We start from the raw sequence: 23,327 nt of genomic DNA on the forward strand, positions 1-23,327 counted from the left end.
CAATGAATGTTCGCAGTTTTGTCAACTGTGCTCTAATACTCCCCTTTCTTCTATTTAAGACAACTAAATCACTTGCCATAACTAATTTGAATGGATATCAAATCGAAATCCAGTGCGCTCAGGCTCCGACGGACCAAAAATGTTGTGGAGGTCTATGATGGCTCCACAATTGAGATTGATAACTAAATCATGCGGTGTAACTAATTGAAATTAACTAAGGAATTGCGGTGTAGCTATAAGGATGAAAACGATGCTTCTATAAAATGCGGTTTATTTCTATGAGAAGGGGCATGGAGTCACCCCACTACCAACGGTAAGCATCGCGTTCCGAGTTCTTCACAGTTCTGGCGGGTCATGACCCCGCGCAGTTACAAAAAAGGGAGCAACCCTAGAATGGGCGCTTGCCAACTTGGCGCGTTGGTAGCAAAGTACTGAACAAGCTTTATACAGTTGCGTAGCAATGTGCAGGAGGGAGGCGAGTGATGTATAGATACCTCGGACGTCAATGTTAGGGATGCCTTGGAGACAAAGCCTTATGCTTTGCAAGCCACATTTGAGAGTCAATTCTGATAAAGGGGCTAAAAAAATGATCTGTACCATGATCAACATTTACATTTGTTAAGCCACTGATTGCGATTGGAAGCGGACATATTATATCTCGGGTACCACTCACTTTCGCTAAGTCCTTAGCTCCATTATGAATTTTAGATTACTTTTAAAATTTACCTTTGAGGAAAATAAGATTAGTTTGAGACTTTTCCAGATGAATGCATTTAATATTAACAACGAAAGTAATGAATTATAAATAATAGTTTTAATACATAATTCAATATAATCAAATAATAAATTATAGCATGAATTCTGGTCGAATTCACTTTTTTTAGAAAGTTATGACTATGTTTCTAAAGAAGATAACGAAACTGCATTAAAAATTAAGTATATTTTTAGTAAGTCTTGTAGATTTTATATATAATATTATACTTGAATAATGTAGATTAAGGTTTATATAACACCACAAATAAATGAGCAATTATCTAAAATCCCTTGGAAATAAACTCTAACAACTTTTTTTTGTTCCAAATGTCAATGAAAGATCTCGTCTTATTTTCGAGGAAATACAAACGTATGTTTAAGATGCAACTTCTTAAACTGTGCGTCGAGTTCTACAATATAGTAATCAAAAACTCTGAGAAGACTTATTTATCTTAGATTCTTGAAAAAAGCTTAGCCATTTAAGAAAATCGTCTTGATTTCAAAGAGTTCGTAAAAATTTGATTGATAACTGTATTAATTTGATTACCTAAAGATTTATAATGATTTATGCTTTTTTTTTTCGGTATTTATTTTTCAAACTTCGGCTGGTAACAACATTTTACAAAAGAAAATTGTGTTGCGTGCATTCTTTTAACCCAAAAAGTGTCTCGAGTCGAAAATTTTTTGATAAACTTTGATGTAAGCTTAAAATGAAACAATAAATTTAATTTTTTGGCTAAAGTAGAATGTGATGTGCTTTCTAAACGACTCTTGAGAAATGTTTTAAAGTGCTTGAAATCCGATACAACTAGATATACCGGTTATAAGGTTGAAAGTGTGATTTCAAGAGCGAAAGTAAAAAGGCAGCAAACTGGTTGAATCGTTATCAAACGAGATAGCTGATGAATTTTCACTCTCTCTAACCGGAATGCACAGCATGGCAAGCATATTTAATAACTTTCGTCCCACTACTCTACATTATCAATTGAAACACACACCGCTTTTTTTTTTCTTTTTTTCATTATTCTTTCAGATCCGACTGAATTATTCTAATATTAATGGAAGATGCGTGTTTTCCATTAGTTCTATATTTTATTAATAAAAGTATCTAATTATTAACCACTTAGTCAAAAAAGTCCTGCTGCATAATGTGATAATGTGTAGGGGTTAGGCAGTGATGACCTCTGCAGGAGTGGGATGTGGAAGGGCTTAACTATTATGCAGTGATGCTTTTTGGCATAATTTAAATTTTGTCTTTTCTAAATAATTTTTAATAAATATTAACAATAGAAATAATTAGATTTCTGAATTAACGTAGAATAAAATTATCAACTAAACTGTAATCAAGCAATGTTAATTTTTAATTAATTTAAAATAAAAAGTGAACTTCAAAATAAATAATTCCAATTAGTTTTCTCGTATTCTTTTCTCATTTATAGAGACATACTCAACTGCAGATGAATAATAATAAAAAAATTATGAAAGTATAAGATTGAAATAAATACTAATTAGGGATCTTACTTACAGATGCATTCAGTATCTTCGAAGAATATTAGAATAGGTTCAATTTTGAGATCTTTATGTATGACCCCATGTCATGCATATCAAACAGAATTTACTATTTGTATCAAATGTATACAGTGGTGTCAAATTCAAATGGTGTTGAAGGACAAATAAACAAAGTCTCAATTTATGTGGGCCATAATAATTTTTTAAAACGCAGGTTTATTTTAAAAACATAATGTAAATAAGAACATGGAAAAAATTGTACAATTAATATTATTTCTTTTCATTTGATATTTGCTTTCTATTACTGTCTGTTGTATTTGGAGGAAAATTTTATATACAGCGGTTGATTTCAAAAGGTGAAAGGTGGTTTCTAAGGTGAAAATCAGTAATTCTTTATCTGAGAGCAGATTTATTTTCTTTCATAATATAAAATCATTGCTCGCTCCGATGAATACTTTCAAACATATTTTAATTTCATATGCTGATTTTAAGGTGTTTTCAAACTTGTCTAGAAAATAAATGTAAAATTCAGACATCGCAATTTCTTTGAAGCTTGTTTTCAAGCCTGAACAGCATTAGATCTTGATTACCTTCAATTTCCATACGGTTAATTTCTAATTTTATTCCTGTGGTGAAAATCGGAGAAAAAAACTTTTCTTCTATGGATTTAAAATCTTCAATCGTTAGTTTATATTCACATCTAATGTTTTTTATTACGTGCTATTATGCTGCTGTGCCGTGAAGACTTCCGTTGCTGGCCGCGCGGTTGACTCTTTTGTTGTATACTAAAACAAGTGACAGCAGTAATTGTTGTCTCCGCTTTCGCGATCATAAAATTATTGCGAGAGACGTCATTTGGTGTCGGATAGCGGAAACTTTATAGGTGAGATTGCATGTGACCAAAACTCGAAATTACTATAAAAATGCTGAATAATACAAAAGTCCATTTACTCCTTTAACAATTTTCCGAGGGCGATGACAATTGGAAATCAGATAATTATTTCTCATCATGAATTGCGATATCCAAACAACGGAAATTTCACCTTTACATCGAATGATATTGCAGTGTGACTATTTTGTATATATTTAAAAAATAATATCCATTTCTTTTTTGACGCTTATGCCAAAGAGATTCATGTTGATCAGATCTTTTAATTTCGATATCGATTTAGTTTCAGATTAATTTTTATAGTTAGAGGAAATACTGAAATTTATTCATCTTAAAGCTTGAAAAAAAATCATTCTTTGAAATTAGTTACTGTTTTTATGAATTGTTTTTATTTTTTCAAAACTTTGATTAATGATATCAAAACCACGCGTCGAATTGGGAAAAGATTATCATTCTCTTAAATATTATTAATTGTGTATATTTAAAAAAAATTATTTATGCAGTGAAATGTGTATAATGCCGGATAGTATATTCATATATATCATAAAATATAATAATAAATATTCGAACTAAAGAAACAATTTCCTAGAGCTGTTTCGAATTCAAATGGACTTTTACGCATTTTCATGGGGTAGCTAAAAATTACCTAGTTTTGAGAAATTTAAAGTTTCAGAATTTCTTTCTTTTTATATTTATCATATTAAAAATGCAAATTGTATTTCTGCATTTACAGAGTGCCCTAAGATTTTTTTGTGTGTGTGTCCCTGAATTAACTTCCTACTTTGTGAGATGAAAAAAATTATTTTGCATATCAGTTATGATTAGAAAAAGATTTATAAAAAATAAAAAGAAAAAGAAAAGAAAAGATATTTATAAATCTGATTTCAAAATTTGAAAACAATACTACTATTGAGCTTGTAAATTTCAAATGTGCGTTACTGAGTTAACTTCTGCAGCATTTCAGAAGTTATCTCCTGAATTGAATGCCTTCTCTGACTTCAGCTAAGCTAGCAATTTTTTTTTTTTTTTTTTTTTTTTTTTTTTTTTTACAGTAGTATTATTTTGCAGTTCTTTTTATTTTGAGAAAAAATTTGATTCCAGAACACCCGATATATAGAAAAATAGAATTTAACAAGATAAACATTAATCGACTTGAGTGTTTTAAAAAAAATCTCAATTTCACAAGAATTGCTGCTTTTGGGTCTTCCATGTATTTAACATTACTTGTTTCATGTATTTAAAATGGAATGTTGCAATCGATTTTTCTCTCACTTCCTGATAAGTTTTGTACATTTGTGTGTTCTCAAAAACAATACATTATTTCGATGCGCAGAATTTTATTATCAGTTAATTGGTTAATTTAACTGAATTTTGATTCTATACAAGCAGCTCCTTCTGTTTGGGAATTCCGATAATAATATTAACAAAATCCCATGATATTTTTTATGATGACTAATCGTTTATGATAAAGACTAAAAATTATAAAAAGAGTAAAATAAAAAAAATTACTTTTTAGTAGGCTAATAAAAGTGTTTTAGAAATTTTTATTATATTTGATTTTGTATAACAGATAATTTTAAAAAAATAAAAGATGCGATGAAGTGATAGAGATTGAAAGATATATATTAAAAGATAATTTTTTTAGTCTTTTCATATTATCAGTAAATAGTATGAAATATAGTCGAGTCTATATTTAACGAAATCTTTATTTTCCACTTAAAAATTTCATTATAAAGGAAAAAATTTTAATAGAAAATAGTAAATTACCTTATAAAAAGAAGGAAGCGATGGCTGAAATTTGCATATTCATTTTGTTTACTTTTAAAGCATATCCTTAGCTATTAAAAAGTCTGCAATTCTGTTTTGATCAATTTTATTATAAAAACAAATTCATAAAAAAATTTCCTTTGTATGGTATCCAATGCCATTAGCAACTTTTCTAGTGATGATTTTTTTTAAAATATAATCTTTATTACTCACTATGTCTTCATCAGCTTGGAGAAAATTTGACATTTCTTAACTTTTTCAACAGATCACTTGTCTTTCAGTTTCTACCAATTTTTACGATAACCGATTTGTTTGATTTTGTTGCGAATTTCACAAATAAGAATATGCGAAATCTTAAAAAAAAATTTTTATTCGAGAAAAATTTTGTTATATAGAAATTATCTTTCATATTATAGAGAGTAAATAACATGTAAATGTTATTCAAAATCATGTTTCTGTGGAAAATTTCTTTAAATTAAACACCCCGTAGAATGGTGACTACTGTGTATATCAGTTGTTCTATTTTCCGAATTTGTTTATTGCAACTTGGAACTAATCATCTTATCTTTATTTGCAGAGTTAACGAGATGGGCGATTGGGACTCTGCCATGGGCATCATGACTCCAGATAACAAGACATCTTATCATGTTATTGGATTGCAGCCATACACTGTATATTCTTTCCGAGTAACGGCAGTCAATGCGATTGGAGCTAGTGAGCCTAGTAAAGAATCCTATTATATGGTGACCTTAAGAGAAGGTAATTTCTTTCTTCGATTTTTATTCTTTTTTCTGAGCATCAAAATTCTTTGAAGTTTGCTAAAAGTCTTAAGTCGGCTTACTGTTCATCTTTCACTTTCAGACGGTGTTTTAAAAATCTTAAAATTCCATAAAAAATTTGTAAATCTTACAGAGAATAATTATTTGATTTTTTACAAATTCATAATCGCATTCTTCTGAAAACCAGTCTACATGATTTCCGAAATGACTCGCATGAAATATTAAGATTTTATAAAAAATAAGATAGCAGGAAAAGTAATGTTATTAATTTTTACTTTTTTAAAACTAAAAAGTTGACTTGTAATGTCTTTCTAAGTTAAAATTAATGCAAAACAAGCATCGTAATAGAAAAATCAAACCCATTGGGACAAAATAAGTTCAAAATTAATATAAAAAAAGGTGAAACTGAACTTAATTTCTGTTCTATACTATTTTGTGCTTTCTAATATGTGAAAAAATATTTGAATATACAAAAAAGAAAGGGGGGACAGAGAGAGTGAGTGAGTGAAGGGCTTGATAGTTGATGAAATTAGTTTGTTTGAATTCTATAATGAACCACCCACTCCCTTTTTATAGTGGGTAAAGCGCTATAAAGACAAATGGCGATTTTACAAAGTGGAGTGTTGCCATCAATAACTTACAAAGTTACATAACGCTTACTAGAGGATACATAGACACACATAGCAAAGATAAAACATACAACTTTACAAAGTTACATAGCGGGACGAGGCCAACAGTGGAACATTCAATATGAAATATTCATGAGGAATGAAAAGTTAAAAAAAAAAAAAAAAAAAAAAAACCCAAGATGGAATTTAGTAACTTCTAAAAGAGGTGAACATATTTTGTGTGGAGCGATCAATACATATCTAGAAGTATAGAAACAAGGCAGAGGGGGAAGAAACGCCTCAAAATATAAATTTAGGTTCTTTTGAATCTACAAGAGGGCTGTTTCAGGACTGAGATCGTACTTTTGAACCTTGAACTCATTATAAGAGCGATACCTGAGGCGTTTCCTTACTCTTCAAACTTCTACACTCCAACAACTCTAGAATTTTTGACATCAAGAGACCAGGTTTAGGTATCAGGTGAATACTGATGATCTATTCATTCCGAATTCGCAATATTTGCACCGCAACCCTCTTCAAAATTTGGAAATTTCATGACATTAAATATTTAGAGTCTCGAATATATTAATGCGCAGTTTCGTCTGTTAAGCAATAAGTAGAATTTAGTTTTATAAATTATTTTTCATGGATTAGTAGATCAATATTCTTATACATTATTATCGATTTTCAATATTTTCATACAGAATAGAATTAGTTACATTTAATCTAGTAATATTATAATTCAGGATTAAGTTCTTCGCTGATTTTATTTGGCCTGTGATTGTATAAAAGACAAGTTTTTAAAATAACCTCTTAAAGAATACTATTGATAAAAATTATATGGAGATAGTACCTCAGAAGCTGCTTGTATCTGTGCTAAAGTGATTATGTAGTCCAGGGTCATACCAAGGTGATTTTACGCCTTTGATAGAACTACAGAAAGCTATTTTAATGCTTTTTTTTAATATAGATTTAGCAAATTTTATCATCATTTTATAAATATATTTAATAAAATTATGTATTCATGAAAAATTAATCTTTAATCAACTATACCAATGAAAAATGCACAATAAACTAAATGTATAACTGCAGTATGTATGGTACAAGTTGTGCATGTTTTCTGAAAGGCTTAAAGTAAAACAAAATCTTTATCTTATTGCTTATGACTAGGGATTGCAATACCGGACCAAAATTTCAATACCGGTATTCGGTATTTTTTAAATCTTAATACCGGGATACCGGTTTTAATACCGGTATTAGAAATTTTAGAAAAAGAAAGAAAACACAGGTGTTTCTTTGTTTTATTTGCCAGTTTTGTTAGAGAGTGTAAATATCAAAAAAAAAATAATTTGTAACTTATAAATTATAACAGTATATAATCACAAAAAAGTAAAGGAACATCTTATTTATTTAAATCACAAAAAAAAGTGTAAATATCACTGTTGAGTCTGTGGTACTATTACAAATTTTTGAAATGTGATCGTAAAAAACATAATGTATCCATTGCACTGTCATTAAGCCTGAAAAGTAATTTTGTGTAAACATTACCAGTTGTCGAAAACGCTCTTTCGGCATCTACGCTAGCTGGTGGCACTGTTAGCAATGCGCGATATATTTTTTTTCAAGTATTTACCTCTAAATCCCTCATCTTCAAATAAATCGATTTCTCGTCGGATGGTTTTGGATATAGCTGATTTCTGTATTGTATTTTGGTTCGTTGAATTTTTTTTTTATTTATCGCTAATTCTAATTTTTGTTCAAGAGACAATTCCTTTTCACTATCGACGGTAGTGACATCATAATCTTCGACAATTGAACCGAATTCTTCTAAATGTGGATAGGTTTGTGGGTAAAAAATTTTAAGAAAATTTACTCTAAACTTAATCAGATTTGAACTGGTTCTTTTCTTTTCTTCTTTTTCATTTTCATTTTTAAAATCATTATAATTATGTAAATACCATAAGACATTTTCTATTTCGGTATGCCTTTCTTCTGTGCGATTTTTCAATGTAATATATAATTTTTTAGATAGTGATATGTGCTGTTCTTTCAGTGACTGCAACATGAAATTTATTGTTGCATTAGCTGTTATTAGAATCTCTCCGATATAATGCCTCAATAGTCAGTTTTATTGGAAGTAGAGCTGACTCAGTTCTGGATATTAAGTCGAATTCACCATCTGAAAAAATAATTTACAGGTTTAAGTCGATTATTGCTTTTTGGATGGGAATTTTCAGTTTCAAAAATCGTTCCATCATTAGGAGTAAACTGTTCCAACGTGTTTTAGAATCTAATATTAACATATATTCTGTTTTATCTTCAGTTAGTATATATTTTAGTAATATATCCTTTTTTATATGGGAACGTTTAAATATCTTAACAATTTTTCGAACTTTATAAATTATAGGAAGCAATTCTTGATAGATTAATATTTCATCGTCATTAGCATTATCTTCATTGTCAATATCACTCTCACTTTTACTCTCTTCAAAGCTGGAATCCGAAGTTTCTATATCCACAGTATTTGAATTCTTCTGTTCTTTATTTTTATTGGTATAATACATCTATTACTCCTATCTGAATTCCATGTGCATAGCACAACTGCTGATTTGCACCAATCAACTATCCAACTTTTTTCATAATTGTTGCTCCATCAGTCGTTATGGATACAATATTTTCTTTCAGTGATAATCTATATTTCGCTAATTTAGATTTAAGCAATTAATGAAGCCATTAATTAGCTAATTAATTTCGCCCGTTAAGGAGACATAACAACAAAAATGTATACTCTTTTGCTATGTTCGCGATCCCTGAACATATAGTGGAGACCATTTTAAAAATTTCTAGTAAATACCGAAAAACCGGTATTTAAACTTGTGAATACCGGTATTACAAAATTGTACAAATGGCTCAAAATACCGGTATTCGGTATTCCGGTATACCGGTATTGCAATCCCTACTTATGACAGCTACTGAGGATTGGTTTTTGTGCGGTACATAAATAAGGAATTTTTTTCAGCGACACAAAGTATAGTATATTAATTACTTATTAGAATTAAAAGAAAAAGAAAAAGATATAAGATTGACAACCAAGAAAATGTCCGATTCAATAACAGTGCAGTCTTGTCAATTAGACAGATCTTTGCCCAGCCCAGAACCTCCCAGAAGGGCAAGTGCAGCTACTAGCTATCTATAAGCACAGCAAATGACGGCTTCTGCAATTTTTGATAAATCTGAGATGGTTTAGTGTTGAATTTTTTTATTTACACTGTAGATCATGCCAATTTAACTTTTAAACCTTGTTTTCTTCTTCCTTTTTTTTACTTTATTTTTGCGCCGCCGCTTCTGCACCCTCTGTTAGGACCCAGTCTCGCCACTCCTTTGATACAGACTCATTTGCAAGCCAGTGCAAACATTGTCTCAATTATCCGATTTAGACGAAATTCGCCGATTTAAAATGGTAAAAATGGGGAATAATAGGAAAAGTAGAAAAAGAAATATTTTTTTTTATGTTAAACACCCTATATTGTGAGTTTTATATCTTTCATAATGTTCTGTATTTCCAAGATAAAAACAAAAATAATACGGCTAGAAACTAATAATCTAGGGTTGTTTTAATAGAGAAAAGGAAGACATCTTTCAAATGAAGTCATCAACACAAAACAGTCTTAAATTTGTGATTATGAGTTGCTTCTCATCAGATTGATGTTTTCTAGCTGTTACAGCTCGCCATCGCATGAAAAGCATCAAACTTTTATTTGCGGCCACTTTATTGTTCAATGTATTTCAAGGCTACCCTTTGTTGCATTTAGTTTTTCCTTTTGCATCCTTTCAACTTTCAACCTCATTGGCTGTTGTTCACTCATTCAGGCACTGCAAAAGGATAGATATCATAAGTATGCAAATGGGAAATCGTTTGATAAGCAAGCAAGTTCTCTCTGTTTTTCCTTTGGGATATTACATTTGTGTGGGTTGTGTTCCTCTACTCATAAGACGAAACGTACCTCCCTTAGCGAAGGCCAGATCGTGGTCAGTAATGGTTATTAGAACCATCTACAATTTTCTAGTTCTATCGCAACTACGATCATAAATTTTACTTTGGATACGTAGGCAGAGTGGAGGTATCTCTTACGTTTTGACTCTTCAGGTTAGGGCTCTTTTAGTTTTCATAAATAAACAATGATTGAAATTATGACAGATTAAAACACACAGGTGTACAAAAAAGAGAGAGAAAGAGAGAGAGGGGGGGGAGCATGTCAGAATGTTTTTACACGACTGTCTTATTAGTTTGGATCCTTCAGCAACACTAACTATACAGAAGCCTGGTGTCACATGTCCTCTTTATCTTGACGCCCTACAAAGATCGAAACAACTACCCACTTTGCTGTCGGTTCACCTAAAGATAATCAGAGGTAGATTTCCCAATAGGCAATTGCCTAGAGCCTAGGCTGAAGAGGAAACACATAGTGGAATAAAAAAAAAAACTTGATTTTCCTAGTTGTGAAATAAATAAGATGGTAAAAAAAAAATACAAATTCTATGAATTATAAAATATTAGAATGATATTAACGTTTTATAAAATATAATTAGCCAGATTCCTATGGGTCCCTTTACATTTATTTGGTCAATAAAATATTTATATATGCCGAACATTTGCTTCAATAATATTATATAGAAGCGTGGGTGATGGGTAGTCTGGAGTAATAATAGGTAAATAAAAACCAATACATTTCACAAAGTTAATAAAATAAAAACGATTATTTTGAAATAAATCGTCAACATGTTGAAAACTTATTGAATTGTGAAAATAAACTAACCAATTTATGACAAGAGGAGCCTCATAATGTACACTGCCTAAGGCCGTACAATACTTAAATCCTCCACACGGCATCCCATTCTCCAAACTTTTATGCTGCACCTCAGATACTTTGAATTCAGATCAAGGAATGGCGGCCCAGGTGTTCTTCTTGCTCTCTGACCATGATTCAAATTTACTAGATCCGTCATAAATTAGTCACCGTGTAGTTTTAAATCAGGCGTGATCTAACTAAAATTAATTGATTTAACCACACACACTAATAAACATACATTGATTTTCAAAGATTCATTTAAAGCACATCACTAACACACATATAGTACGGATTATTCGATGGAATGGTATATCAAATCCTGTGATCCTCCAACCCATTTCCTACAGGTCTTCGTGGCTGCATCGAAGAAACTGCCTTAATACTGCAGAAATACAGTAAATCTAATAATCTGACATCCTTCAGTTTTTTTGTACATTTCAGTATATGAGATAGCCACTGCCACTTTTAATTTCTGAAATCTATTGCCATAATTCAAGCTTATTCATTATACTCATACATCTAAAAATTGGGGCTCAGTTCACTCTCCACTGTGAAAAATTTTCAGCTGGTGCTGCGTATTAAAGATTCAAGGCTATCATGGTCGGATCATGCAAGTGCGAACCTTGATCGTCATCCCTCAGGTTATTAACTATCTCGTATATTTAAATGTACAAAAAAAAAAAAAAAAAAAAAAAAAAAAAAAACTGAAGGATGTCGGATTATTAGATTTACTGTATTTCTGCCATTGTTTAGCTATTCCGCTTTTTATGAACGCAGTATGAATAAACTTGCATATGAGACTTCATTTTTGCTTTCTTGAATACGAAGTATAGAGAAAATGTTGCAATCGTCAAAGAATTCACACTCAAGATATTGACTTTTCTCCATGGTTTGGACCTCTCTGAGTTCGAAAACACATTCTTGGCTATGTCTCTGTAAACATAATTTATAAGTGCTTTGAGTTACACAGATGAAATTTGATAAAACAAATTTATAGATTTCTATCAGATTTTGAACGAAATCCATTTAGAGGAAGTCTGTCTGTCTGCTAGATGCGGAATTTCATAAATGTGAAATGTAAAGAGCCAGAGAGATAAATTGTGGTATGTTGGTGTAGCATCTAGAATGTAGATTCTTAGTAAATTTTACCAAATCTGTTGAAGGTTTGACTTTGTATCGGTTTGTACTCTCTCGTGCATGTAAACACAATGACTTAAATCAAAGAAATTCGGTATGTTTTCCTGCGTGGTTCCGTGACAGATTTTGATTTCAATCGATTGGAATAAATGGCATCCGAAATACATATTCGCAAGGCAGATTAAATAAAAATGCTAAATTCAAACCAAAGATCTATATTTCGAAACTATTGTTCGCCAGTGTCACGTAAGGCATTTGCGATCTAACTTACCCAGGGCTCACAATTTTATGTTGTTGAAAGCAGGGGAGCGGGGGTCATAAGGCTTTTATTGGAGAATGCGAGAAAGTTTCGGGGAGCCCACTCTAGTCATGCCCCCCCTTCTTTTCTTCTCACCTCTGCTAAATCTTAACGACTTTTTTTGTTTCCTGTTATTAGTTACGAGGCGTCTTATCACGTCCGTCCCTCATATCGATATCAGTTATGAACATTTTCTTATCAGTTCTGTAGAGTTATTACCTATTTTTCGGTTGATGATCTGTCGTCTTCCTTACAAGAGATAAAAATGTTATGCGGCATTTTAATACATTTGTAAGTTTTCTTTCTATTTTTGAATTGGAGTGTTTATTATTCTATATTTGTTTTCATTGTTTTTACCTCTTTTAAGTGCCGGATGGAAAACCTACCATTACGAGTGCCGTAAACGTCAGTAGTACATCAATTCGCCTCAAGTGGGAGCCACCTCCTGAGAATAGTATTCACGGGGAGTTTATAGGTTACCGTATAACCTACCGACCACGAGACCGGCCTGAAGAGGAGCGTGAGATAATTCTTCGTCAACCAACTTTGAAGGTGAGTGACACTTACAATTGTTTTCTTATTATCTGTACAGTGCAAAAACATTGTAGCGACTGTTTGTTTACATACTTAAAACGGTGCCTTATCTTGGAGTTCCAACCTAACAACGGCATTAAACGTAACTTTTGTTAAGATTTTATTGGGAAAATAAAAAAATTCGGCTGTAGCGTCCTGACGTCTTTATTTACCTGCTGAACCTGTATTTTTGTCGTTTGCAAATATCTGAGATCGTATCCTTGCTGTTTTGATACTTAATTTTAAATGTGTGTTAGAAATTTCGAATTTTGTGTACTTTCTTGGAGCTGACATTAGTTATTTAACGAAAAAATATTTAGTAGTACTGTCATCCGTAATGGTTCTTCAGCGGTGCAGCATACTGTTGATAATTATTAGGTCTTAAAAGTTTGCGTTTATTAATAATATATATTTTGCGATATGTATATTTTAATGCTTGTTTGATACGTCTACAAAATTGTTTGCATTTGTAGTTGTTTATTTCATGAGGAAATTAATGTTGCAGTAAAGTATTTTGATTTTCCATCTTTATTTTTTTTAAAGATTTTATTCTTTTTTATTTCTTTTAATATAAAATGCATTAATTTATAAAATGTTTTGGGAATCTAATTAGGCCTTTCAGTGTCTATGAGATTTGGTGTCATGAACTTTTCACAATGGAAAAATTTGCTTAATGCAATTATGACTTTTTTTTTATTGTTATTAACGTTCCTTAAGCAATATAAATAATTCCGTTTTGGGGAAAAAAATTTTTACTTGCTTTTTATTTATCTTTGCCTCTTTTTCCATTCACTTTGCATATGCTTAAAAAATAATTTATAAGATTATTTTGTACTGAGTATTTTTTTTATATCCTTTTATAGTACCTTGCCCTTTTAACATAATTAAATAATCATTTACAAATTTATTGTATTTAAACTGAATTTAATTCTATAATTGCATTTAAACCAAAGGTTTGATTTGCTTATAAAATCTATAGTTCTTAAAATATTTTGAATGTATCATTACAGTATTATTTATTATTTATCTCCAGTAAATTTCTGTATCCTGTGTTTTTTGGTAAGTTCATATTAGGATATTTAAAATAATCTGTATGTTGAATAAGTTATTTATAAAGCTGTTGTTGCTTGAGATCATGAATATTCTTGTGCTCTATAGGAATACTAAGTAAATTATAAAATGAAATTTTATTAAATTGTGCATTATGTAATTTAATTAAGCTTAATTTCTCATACATTCATAGCATTTATTCATTCTTGATGAAAGCTGCGTTACTAATTCTGAATAAATTTATAGAATCTTAAATTTTAGATTTCATTATTTTCATTTTAAAAAACCAAATTTTTAATGCTATGTCAATTGCTAAGTTGAAATAATCTCGTCTTTGGTGGATAAAATTTTCTCAGTTCATTATGTATATAAAAAATAAGAATTATTTAACCATAAAATACTTTTTATTTAAAATAACTACACACCAAGTTTTAGAGAAAGAGATGATTTTCTTAACTATTATATTTATTAATACTGAGTAAGTGGAAAGATATTTTCTATGTTTCCAATATTTTCTAATAAGACGAGAATCCACCTATAGTTTATTACAGCATTAAATCAGGAATTTTTATATTTTAAGGATGCAAATGAATTTTTTTAAAATTTATTATCAAAAATTTGACTCTTTCATGAATAATTATAATTAGCAAATTCAGTCTTATCTCTAATGTATTAATTTTGAAACTATAATAAATCTTAAATTACTAGGTCTATATATTTGAATTTTCTATTTTCAGAAGTAGTTTATTTAAACTCTCGAAGTAATTTATTGAAACTATCCTCTGTGATTAAAGGAACCTTGCAAAATTGTACTGTATTCAAGTATGAGTGAACAAGGGGGGAGGGGATATACAATACCTCTTGTGTAACAATAGTTTTGTAACTTGAACTAAAGAGAATATGCATTATAAAATCATCTTCATTATATTTCTTTTCTATAAAAATTAGCCATTTAACTCTAGTTTGTAAAATTTATAACTAAATTAATAGTGAAATCTTCTAGAATTTTGAATTCAATCAATACCATAACTTCATTAATCTTATGCTTAGAATTGCATCATTTGATTTGTTCGAATGTATTTGCAATTTAAAAAAAATAGCAGCATGTTGTTTGAATATACAATTCTAGTATATCTTTCATGACTTAAAAAGGCCTGTAGAAGGCAAGTATTTAAAAATTTCAATGGAGGAAAATCTTTTTGAATGGTTGTCAGTTATGTTGAAAAATCTGGGAGGGGGAGGGGTTTAGAGTATGCAACCCAGAAATTGTGAATCTTTTTAATGCATATGACCAAGTAAGATAAATTATTATCTGTTTGAAATTTATGCTACTAACCTGTTCTAGAATTTTGTTTTAAATTTTTCTGTCAAAGAAGAACTGTATTAAAGTATTTTGTTACAGAGAAAATTAATGTCACTCTTATAATTCCTTATTATAAAATGGCACTTGAGCTTTAAAAGTGAAACCTATTTAGTTATTTTACTTTGAGCTATAAATGGACTGACTTGAAATAAACACAATTCAAATTGCTTATTTCATAATTAACTAGAATTAATTTTATTGTAACATTCCCCATACAGTTAACAATTTTAACTAAGGAATAACATATTTATACTAGGTATTTAAATCTAGAATATATTTTTTAAATTATAAACTAAGCTTAGTATTGAAAATCGATAAATATTTTTGTTTCATTTGCAAGCATTATGGAAATACATACAGTGCTGAAAATGCTGTTAGATAAAAACTTTTTCAATACTTTGATTTTTGGAAATATTTGCCCGTTTCTACAATAACAGAAAAGTATTCTTATTAATTTCGTAGCATTTCTTATAAATTTAAGAAATTCTATTGGATTATCCTTAACAGAATTATTAGAACATTATGATAAGTGGAAAACAACATAGTTCATAGATATTAGTAACATATTTTATTCGGTTTTCTTGTATTTCAGGAATATACCATTAGGAATTTAGATATATTTACTCAGTATTTGATATCTGTTCAAGTTTTTAACCCTGCTGGTCATGGTCCAGCTGCCACTGTTGCTGTAATGACTGATGAAGGAAGTATGTAATATTATTTTATTATATTTATTCACAACATTGATTATTATATAATTTTTTCTTGGTAAAGCAAGAGGGGATGGGGGATGTTGTACATTTTAGGATCAAAATAATTTTCTGGCATAATTTTTTTTCTATGTATTGGATAATATTTAAATCATTGTTAAAAGTGGAAGCAGAATGTGAAGCATGATGAAAGATACACTAATTTGTTTGTCAGGGGATGAGATCAGTTTGGTTAGCAAAAAGGAATTGTAATATTTTCTACAGACATTATTGGATAATTAAGTGAAATGTTTTTTTTTCTCTTGTATGTTATTTTATTTATATATTCATTGATGTATATAATGTATATGTATTTTATTTAATATGTATAAGCATATTAAATAAAAATAAGCAAAATATATCATCTTGGCATTGCATTCTTTTGGGCTATGAACTCAACAAACAATCTCTATAATTTCAGGTTTGGATAATGCATTTAAGACAGAAGAAATTTTAAGTAAAATATTTTATCTAAATACATAAATTAATTTTAATATGCTTTAGGAATCTCGAAACATTGTGTTAATTATTTCATTTTTGTCAAACTATAAATACTTGTTGCAGTATTTTTTTTTTTTTGTAACTTTTTCTGTATGGGTGGATATCCATAACTGTAGGAAAGAAGATTAGATTTGTATTATTATTATTATATTTTTTTTTAGTTCTAAGTTGTATCTTTTAAAAAATAAAATGAAGCCAATATAAGATTTGTTAGAATAAAAACAATCACAAAATTATGACAGTTGATTATAATATATATTGGTATGGATTTGTTGTCTGAATTCTGAATTTTCCAGTTATGATTTTTTAAAAATTGATGCAATTAAATGTATTTGAATGTTGAAGTTTTATTTTAACTGTGCTAACATTTTCTAATTTTTCTAATTATGATTTTTAATATTATTCAATACAATATTTGAATTCTATTTACAGCTCCTTCTAAACCTTTAAATTTTACAATTGGCAAAGTTGGTGACAGCTCTGTTCGACTCCGTTGGCAAGAACCCGAAAGCCCAAATGGCATTATTCTTGGATATAGAGTTTATTTTCAACATACAGCACTTAATATTACGGAGATGCGCAAGGCACATCATCCTCAGCCGGTTATGGACTATGTTCTTTCAAATTTAAGTAAGAAATAAACTTTGAATTACTACATTCATATCTTTTAATAATATAATTTACTCTGAAAAACAGTAGCATTTTTTATGCTGTAAAGTCATTAATTGCCTTCTGATTCTGAACTATAAAAAAAAACATATGCTCTGACTTGTCCCAATAACTAAAATTTATTTTGTGAATATGTCGTTAATAAGTTTTCCTAATAATAAGTTTATCCTTTTAATAAGTAAGAAAACTTTTCACCTTTTTATTTTATTTGAAACTTTTCTTTTATTCGTCTGAATTGTAAACTTGATAGAAATTTTTTTATTTAAGTATTGAAAGGGATTATCAGTTCAGTTGTTAGTGAAATTTTCTATTTAAAATACTACTGCTGTTATAACATACTTTTTAGTAGTTTTTTGCTTTATATGATTAAAATTTGATTTCTTTTTTTTTTCCTACAGATGTTTTGATTTAAATTTATAATTAGAATTCTGGCTACTATATTGGAACGTTCAAGTATCTGTAGGTATTTTTAATTAAATTCAAATAACACAATTGAGTGCCTAAAAAATTAAATGTGGATAAGGGTGAAATTTGTAAAAGTGAAGTGTAAAAGATATATTCCATAGTCCTTGTTAAGCCAGGATTATTTTTTCTGTTTGAAGGATAATTTTACCTGTCCTGGTTCTAAGTCTGAGCAGCTATAACTGCACATTTTCATAATATTATTTCAAACAATAGCCATATAGTATTTTAAATTATTAGATTAAAAACAGTTTAGGGATAATAAATAATTTTGTTGGATTTTGCACAAACATATTTTTTAAAAGGACTTATTTTATTTTCAGAACCTTTTAGCCATTATAAAGTATGGGTAAATGCTTTTACGTGGAAACATGAAGGTGAACCAAGTAAAGTATTAGAATTTGATACTGATGTTCAAGGTAATTCATTCTTATTTATGATATTCTCTGATAAATGCTAGTATGAATATGGATATAAATGTAATCTGGGGAGGGGGGGGGGTGCTGGGAAAAGCATTGATTTTTATTTGCTATTTTTGCTTCATCTACTTTGATAATACATATTTTATCATGTTAAAGACTATTTAGAAAAACAGATGAACCCTATCTAGTAGTAAATTTTGTGACATAAAATGAATAGTTATACTTCAAATAAAAATAAAAGTATAAATATTATGTCTAAAAGAAAATGAATCTGTAAAGATCTTTGAATGTGGTTTCAATTCAAATTAAGAAGATGGCAAAGTTGAGGAGTCACTTGTTTTCCACCATTTGTAATCGCATTTTAACTTATTTGATTAATTGCAACATTGCTTCATTTAAAACTTCAAAATCTGTTGATCCCGGTTTAGCTGAATGTTAAATAATTTTATTTTATTAATCAAATTTTATTTCTATAAATATCAAAGCAAGTCCAAGAGGATTGGTGATTATGGCAATAGAATGATAAAATGTTATGAAAAATGAAATAAAAAAATCGGTGTCATTTTTTAAATGTTCTTATTTTGAACATTCAGTGCTATTTAATTTTGATAACTCTAAGCATATTGGCTTTATAAGGCTATCTATATGTTAGTTGCATCTCTACCGTTTGACTTAAATACAAGTGCAGCTAATTGCTTTACATTTATTGCATAAATTGTAATTTATATTATGGTAAAAACAAAATGTTTTTTGGTTTCAGGTCCAAGTGCGCCATATATTGTCAATCTGACTTGCCAGACTCTAGATAGCTTGTATGTGCAATGGGAAAGACCCCAGATTTATTTCAATCGAATTGATTACTACTTTGTTCACTATCGATCTGAAAATAACTGGGACTTCGAAGAAATTGCAATGGCATCTCCTCATGAAAGAGCTATTGATAATGGAGTATGTAATATAGTTTTAAATTTTAAGTTGTGTTCTTCCATTATTCACAAAGATTTTTTGGTTAAAAGTTCTGCTCTTGCAGCATATTGAAATATTGATTTTATAGCAATTCAAATAATTGACTTAATTCATAGTGTTAATTGGAAATTTACCTTTTTCCAGCTATTTTTTTAAAGAAGGCTTTACATTTTCTTTGTTGTAATGTAATTTTTTCAATAGTTGAAATGAAATTTTAGTCCCAATTTTTATAATTTTTTGAAGTTTTCCTGATATGGAACTTATTTTAATGTTTCATAATTTCTTAATTTGTCTTTTGATTTTTAAGAGTCCTTGGAATAGTTTATTGCGGAAAAATCGTAAACATTATAAGTTCAATCCATTTTTTTTTTTCCTTCATTGCACTGTTATATTTTTGAACGGCTTACAAAAACATCTTTTGAAAATGGAGTTCTTTAGACAGTTGGAATTAGAAACTCTTTAGACAATTAGGAACAGCTAATGATGTTTAATGGCACAAAAGCGAAATTGTACTAGATGTTAAAGTAGGCTATTTATTTTAAATTGGTTGGACAAATGTGAAATTTCTTATTGAATGTATTTTTATATTAGGAAAATAAACAATCGAAAATATAAATTAGTCTTTGAATTGAATCTCTTTAAAAAAATTATATCCGAGACATAATGGACTAAAACATACAAATTCAAAAATAAAATAAAAATAGTATTTTTAAGATTATCATCTATCTAATTGGAAATACACTATAAAATTTATTTAACAATAAAATTTGGAGTCAAATCTGAAGTTTAAGAAAATGATTGTGTAATCTGCAGATAAGTCTGTGAATGAATTTGATATTTTTACTTGAATGATAATTTTTGTGTAGGTATTCTACTGCCTTCGAAGTAAGGACTAGAAGTGGGGAAATATTAATACTCTTAGTAAAAAGACATCATACTGTATTTATTAATATGCCATATACTCTATAATATGTTGAAGACTCCAAACAATATTTTAGATTTTATGTTATTTTAGAATTAAATGAATACAGCAAAATCTCTTTAATCATCTAGGGAGAACATTAAAATGACATCCTAAACAGAAGGGACATGCTATTGAGTCTTGATTTAAAAAGAGACAAACTCCTCGCTTTAATCGTACAGTATAATGGTTTAGATCTATGTAATAATGGTCTGCAAGGGTAATGATATCGTATTATGCTTCAATCCGATAGCATGATTAAAATTTAAATATTATTAAGTTAATAAACTATTATTAAGATTTGTGATTTAGTTATATATACTATTATTAAGATTTAACTAAGATTTGTGAATAATATTTAGAATTTCCATCATCCAATCATGTAGAAATACATCATCCAATCATGTATTTCCAAACCACCTTCTTCTTCTTTTTTTTTTTTTTTTTTCTACATAAATTCAATCCATTCACAGAAGTGGTGTGCAAATTATTTTTCATTTGTAAAATTGCATTCCTGCTCTATTTCTAAATTACTGATTTAATTTTTCCTGTCATTATAATTGATCTTTTTTTTAAAAAAAATTGGATATGAAAAATATCTATAGCGTTTTCTCAAAAATCGTAAATATATCGCACTACTTCTTGGTATGTGCTATCAAATTTGTGACCACTCTTTTGCGTCTATACTAAACTCTGTGAGCAAATGATTGTTTAAACAAAGGACTGTCAATGATGTTAATTTTATAATGCATCTCTTACCTGTGCATTGTTTTACATACTCTTTTGTTTCTTCTATTTTTATCATAAAGTATTAAGCAATACATATTAGATTCTATGTATTGTAATAAATTTATCTCATTTGGGAATTTAAGATGACTTTTTTTTTTATTACAACAGTTTTTCTTGGTGTGTCTTTCATTTTTAGGAATTCTTTCTTTTTAAGGAATTGCTTGAACTTTAATTATCCTCCATAAAAAATAAAAAAAAGTTCTGATAGTTTTTGATTGTTATACCATTTAATTTAGGATTATAAAAATTGTGGATTTAATTTGTCCTTAAAAGGCATTTTTCCCTCCAATGTCAATTTTGCATGCAAAAAAAAAAAAAAAAAAAAAAAAAAAAAAACCTTCAATGATTCGATTATTCATAATGTAAAAATGGAATTAATTTGTTTTAATCAGCCTCATTGTTTTGCTAAGCAAAGTATCCTTCATCAAATCTTTAATTATGCAGATTTTATCTGTAGTTATTAAGATTATGACACATTTATTCATCAAAAGTCATGCTTTCTTTTAAACATTCCCAATTTATTTTTGCTAGTATTCTGATTAAAAAACATTCCCTTTGGCTTGGTTGTGTGGAATAAAAGAATAATTAGACTTTATTTGCGATAGGAAAGATAAGATCAATGTGTTCGAAGTTCGGAATAAGCATCTCACTATGTAATGCCTGCAAAATTATAAATATTTAACATGGAAATAAATAAGGCCCAAAGCAAATTGGCATGCTAATGAGAAAAGTGGAGATTTAACTTTTGTTGCAAATATGCATTAAAATCGTTGCCATGTCTGTAATTCACAAGAAAGTGATTTGTTTTCTGTGTGTATTGTTATGTTATTAATTATAAATAATGATAATGTTAAAATTTTGTTTTTGCTTGATCTGCTTATTTTCTTAGATTTTTTCAAAAATCTTCTGCAATTCATTTAGCTTTAAACAATAATGCTCATGTGAAACTAAAGAATTCTGTTTTCTGAAATGTGTTTACTTGCAGAATAATTTTGGAGCAAATTTATTTTCAAATTTATGGAGAAATTAATCATATGTAAAATAGAAGTAGGAATAGTTCTTTGTAACATACTCATAAATTTTTACTTTTTTTTTAATCAAAAAGTTTAATATTTTGCTTGTATCACTTTTGATATTTCAATATGAAATAGCATGTATCTATTTGCTGTTTTGAAATGATTATGCAAAAATTTAAGAAAGCGATTCCATATGCATATTATCTTATTACAGACATATTAATTTCTGACATTTGATCTACCTTTGTGAAATTTGTAGACTATACTTTTAATAGGACTTTATAGATTCGTTGGCAGGTTTTATATTTTACTTATCATGATAATACTGTTTTTTCAATTGCTAACATTATACATAGCATACAAAAATTTTTGTCAACTTTTTTTATTAATACAATATTTTACGAGGAAAATAAAAACTGTTAACAAATTTTCTGTCTGTAAGTAGAGATTTGAATCCTTTTTCTGTTTTAGATGTTCATACCAAATCTCACTGCAAATACTATGTATGAAGTCAAAGTGAGAGGAGCAACACGAAGTGTCATTGAACAGTCAAAACTTTTCAAAGGACAGTTCTCCGAGCCAAGAAAAGTACTTCTTCAAAATAAGTGTCCTAGTATGTTATTTGTAATTATTGATCTATTTCAGAAATTTTTATGCCATGCATTGAATAGGTCTTTAAAACAATTTTCTTTAATTCTATTTCAGTGTTTAATGGCGTTCCTTACTCAGATTCTTCTTTAAGTGCTGGCATGATTGCAGGTGTAATGTGTGCATCGTTTGCTCTTCTTTTAGCTATTGTGTCATTTATTTTATGGAGGTAAATAGTTTTGACATTTTACAGATATATATGCATACTATATTTTGTTTTAATATCATTTTGTATCTAAAAAAAATATGGATTTCCAGTTTTTTAATTATATACTTTTAAATTCTGTTTCTTAAAGAGAAAAACTTTATGTAATTGTCGCTTTTTAAACACAAATTGAACCTCTATGTATAGGCCATGGAGACGTTAGCAAAAATAAGAAAGAGCCTGGAAAAAGTAAAGATACTGTGAAAATTGATTTTTTTTCAACCACAGATAATGCATTTTTTTTTTAATTATAAGTTATGCAAAAAAATTTTAATGGGTCTTATGAATAGTATTTCATTAATGAACTTTTTGTTAGACTAAGGGTATAGAAGTAAGATATTTGAATATTTAATCTATAACGAT

At 28.8% G+C, this 23,327-nt stretch overlaps 1 protein-coding gene across 1 annotated transcript in view; it reads left to right on the forward strand.

Moving 5' to 3' along the window:
* The window catches only part of LOC129961051 (tyrosine-protein phosphatase 99A-like), a 231,895-nt gene that overhangs the window by 184,634 nt on the left and 23,934 nt on the right, over positions 1-23,327 (forward strand). Inside the window, exons 4-11 of the mRNA XM_056074854.1 lie at positions 5,496-5,677; positions 12,958-13,142; positions 16,169-16,283; positions 17,259-17,456; positions 18,281-18,376; positions 19,140-19,327; positions 22,583-22,724; positions 22,817-22,928. Of these exons, the coding sequence (XP_055930829.1) occupies positions 5,496-5,677; positions 12,958-13,142; positions 16,169-16,283; positions 17,259-17,456; positions 18,281-18,376; positions 19,140-19,327; positions 22,583-22,724; positions 22,817-22,928 (1,218 nt within the window). The remainder of the gene's footprint in view (positions 1-5,495; positions 5,678-12,957; positions 13,143-16,168; positions 16,284-17,258; positions 17,457-18,280; positions 18,377-19,139; positions 19,328-22,582; positions 22,725-22,816; positions 22,929-23,327) is intronic.

Source organism: Argiope bruennichi, chromosome X2, assembly GCF_947563725.1.
Source record: "Argiope bruennichi chromosome X2, qqArgBrue1.1, whole genome shotgun sequence".
NCBI lineage: Eukaryota > Metazoa > Arthropoda > Arachnida > Araneae > Araneidae > Argiope > Argiope bruennichi.